This window comes from Nanorana parkeri, unplaced genomic scaffold (assembly GCF_000935625.1).
Source record: "Nanorana parkeri isolate BGI_ZX_2015 unplaced genomic scaffold, ASM93562v1 scaffold713, whole genome shotgun sequence".
NCBI classification, from domain to species: domain Eukaryota; kingdom Metazoa; phylum Chordata; class Amphibia; order Anura; family Dicroglossidae; genus Nanorana; species Nanorana parkeri.
The window spans coordinates 299,284-302,357 of NW_017306981.1; the positions used below are offsets into that span (position 1 = coordinate 299,284).

The 3,074-nt window shown below is 41.2% G+C and overlaps 1 protein-coding gene across 6 annotated transcripts in view; it reads right to left on the reverse strand.

Moving 5' to 3' along the window:
* The window catches only part of TACC2 (transforming acidic coiled-coil containing protein 2), a 91,470-nt gene that overhangs the window by 41,238 nt on the left and 47,158 nt on the right, over positions 1-3,074 (reverse strand). For all 6 annotated transcript variants that reach the window (XM_018563967.1, XM_018563971.1, XM_018563966.1 and 3 more), the window contains exon 2: positions 147-313. In XM_018563967.1, the coding sequence (XP_018419469.1) occupies positions 147-313 (167 nt within the window). The remainder of the gene's footprint in view (positions 1-146; positions 314-3,074) is intronic.

Consider the following 3,074-nt stretch of genomic DNA (forward strand, 5'->3'; position numbering starts at 1 on the left):
TCCAGCATGTTTGACCTTGGAGTGCGGGTGACTATCTCAATACTTCTGTGATTTACGCGGCCCCATCCGCAGGTCATACCAGCACCCACCTTCATTTTGCGATTCCGGTCTGGAGTGCGGCGGATCAAAGATGTTTTGGTATATACCTGGATCTTCAGGCTTTGAAGGAGGGAGGGGAATGTCCTCAAGCTCCTGGCGCTGCTGAGGCTGTTGTTCCTGAACCTCTGGAAGGGCCGGAATAGGGACCGGAGGTGCTGACTTCACCGGTGTTGTAGACTCTGGGGTTTCAAAGGCTTCCTCAGAATCAGAGCTCCTGCACAGAATAAGAATAATTATTATAAACGCCTTGTTTCAAAGTTATTCCTCAGGTGAAACAGCCACGTGTGCACGTCATGCTAGACCTTATATAATAGAAGTGACTCTATGTTACTGCTTGTTTCAGAAATGTTAGAGTGACAGAGTTCATCTGGTATGCTGCTCCAGGCGTGGATAAAATGATTTAGCATTAGGTAGTCATAACATAGGTGTAGTAATGTACAGCAGTCTGAACAAACAAGGAAACAATTTTAATTTGCAGTATGATGAGGTCTACATGACATGATCGTAACCTTGGAGAAAATATATGTCTGCAACAAAAGGAGTTCCTCTAAAGATTAGCATTTAAAGGAAAACTCCAGGCAAAAAAATTATATACAAAAATCATAATGCAATGTAGTTAGCTGTACAACAGTGACTGCACAAGATGGCTTTTGTGTATTCTGGAACAATATTCTTTCTTTTTTTAAGAGATGAACTTAACGCACATTCATATGAAATCAGGTCTGCACTATTGTGCACTACTGCACAGCATTGTTCAGTCTTCATATAATGTACAAGCACTCTGTTACACCAGTATGATGTGATCTCTATGCAATTATACACTGCACTTCCAACACCTTGTGATGACACTATAATCCTATGATAGCAAACCAATCCAGTTATAGGATACTACATGATAATTACTCCTTTTTTATATCTTTGAGCATATATCCACACCCACTGGGAACTAACTTGAACTTTCAACACATGCTCCTCAACGACTTAAGCTGGCCATACACCAGGGCTAGACAGATCCCAGGATCCAGGTAGCCAATGCTCCCTAAAAAATGACTTTTAGGCTTTTTCTAGTTGTTTTCAATGGAGCTGGCTCCTGAAATAAATCCTGCTGGCCCTTAGACTCGACAGACTGGCTCCTGGATTCTATATTTGTCTACCCCTGCTATACACTGTACAATCATATTGTATAATCTCTGTACAATCTCCTTTAGATTACCAAAACTTTGTTATATAAGGACATACGTAAACAAGCCATTCAATCCATATCCAATCAGGCAGGTCCTTGCGTGACATAAATTAAAAATAAACAATTACTGTACTTATAACCTGACATTCTGTAAATTCAATAAGACCACCTAGCAGCTCTACTCTCAGAAGAATCCCCCCATCTTGCAGCTCCTTGTAGTGGAACCCTTGAAATGTAAAGGCACCCACAGAAGAAGATAATTATCTCTATGACAGGGCAATAATACCAAGAATCACCTCCAGGTGGGGCTAAAGACAGAATTTTAAACCGAAGCTTCTTATCTGAGTAAAATAAGGGAGATGATTCCTAAGGAGGACTCAACGAGCTTGCTCACGGCTGCACATGTTCACCACCCTACAAATGCAAATTTTGTCCTAAGATCAGCCTTCCCCCTAAAGAAACATTTATAATACAAATGAATGTGCAGGGTGAATGTGCAGCAAGTGAGGAAAATGTGTCTAGATTGGCATATTTTAATAAATATATCCATATGATCTTCATTCTTCATCTGTTGCTTTCTTGACATGAAGGAAGCATTATTTTAAAAGCAGCTTAAAGCAGTCATTGATAAAAATGTAAATGATTGTAACTGCAGACAACAAACGGGTAAACTATCTCTTTAATATCAATAAAAACAAATACAAAACAGATTCAGGACACTTCCTCTTATAAGCAAGAGTGTAACCCTCAACCCATCATTGTTGACCTCATTTGGCAAGCCATCCTCACATACAGTATATAATAGTAATTCGCAGAGTATCAGTATTATTTGAAGGAACACTCTGCAGTAATACATTCTACCTGATGATGGAACTGCAGGTGAAATTTAAATGATGGCTTGTTTCCAATAAAGGGTGCTACTGGACCTGGGACCACTGCGTATTACTAACAGGCAGTTTAGAAGCAACTGGGAGATTTCCAATAGACCTATGCTGTGTAATGTGCCATAACTCAATAGGCCAGCCTGTGTTGCATTATCCCAGAATAAAATAAACATGCATCACTGGCAGTCTTACTGCTATACAATGCTTAACCTTACCTTACCTATGGCAATAACTTTCAAATCTTTATTCCTATGTTGCTGATTACAAAATAAAGATTCCACCAATTAAGCAGGTCCTTATTTTTTCAAGGGCCTTGTTTAATTATTGGGATCTTTATTTATTAGGCTGCAAAATGTAGTCAACATAATGTTATAAATTTACATCAAATAAATGTGTGTGAAATGAGCCTATAATTTATATGTAAAAATAGTCTAATACTCCAGCAATAAATATCTGGGTTGTCACTGTTCAAACGTAAAGCAGAACTATGGTCTTCCAAAAAACAGATGTCCTACAGTATTTCATTTTAAAGGAGAACAATGAGATGAGTGATTTCCACTCACCTCATAGTTCTAGCCGACCTGTGACAATGAGACTGTCACAGGTCTGCTCAGTAGATCGGGAGGTGAGCGAACACATACCAGGTTCGCTCACCTCTCGATCCTGTCACGGCTCTCTGCCGTGACAGGGGGAGGGCCGGATTCCCCTCTCCCGGCTCCGATCTGCCAGCTCTGACTGGCGGAACGGATGGGGGAGGGGACGGGTACAGCTGGCTCTGCCTCTAGATAGGCAGAGCCAGCTGTCACTCACGCAGCTGGGCAGATCCCGTCATCTACGTTGGGATCCGCTCCGGCTGCGGCATCTCAGTATACCGCGAGCTGTAGCTCGCGGTATACTGAGCTTAGGGT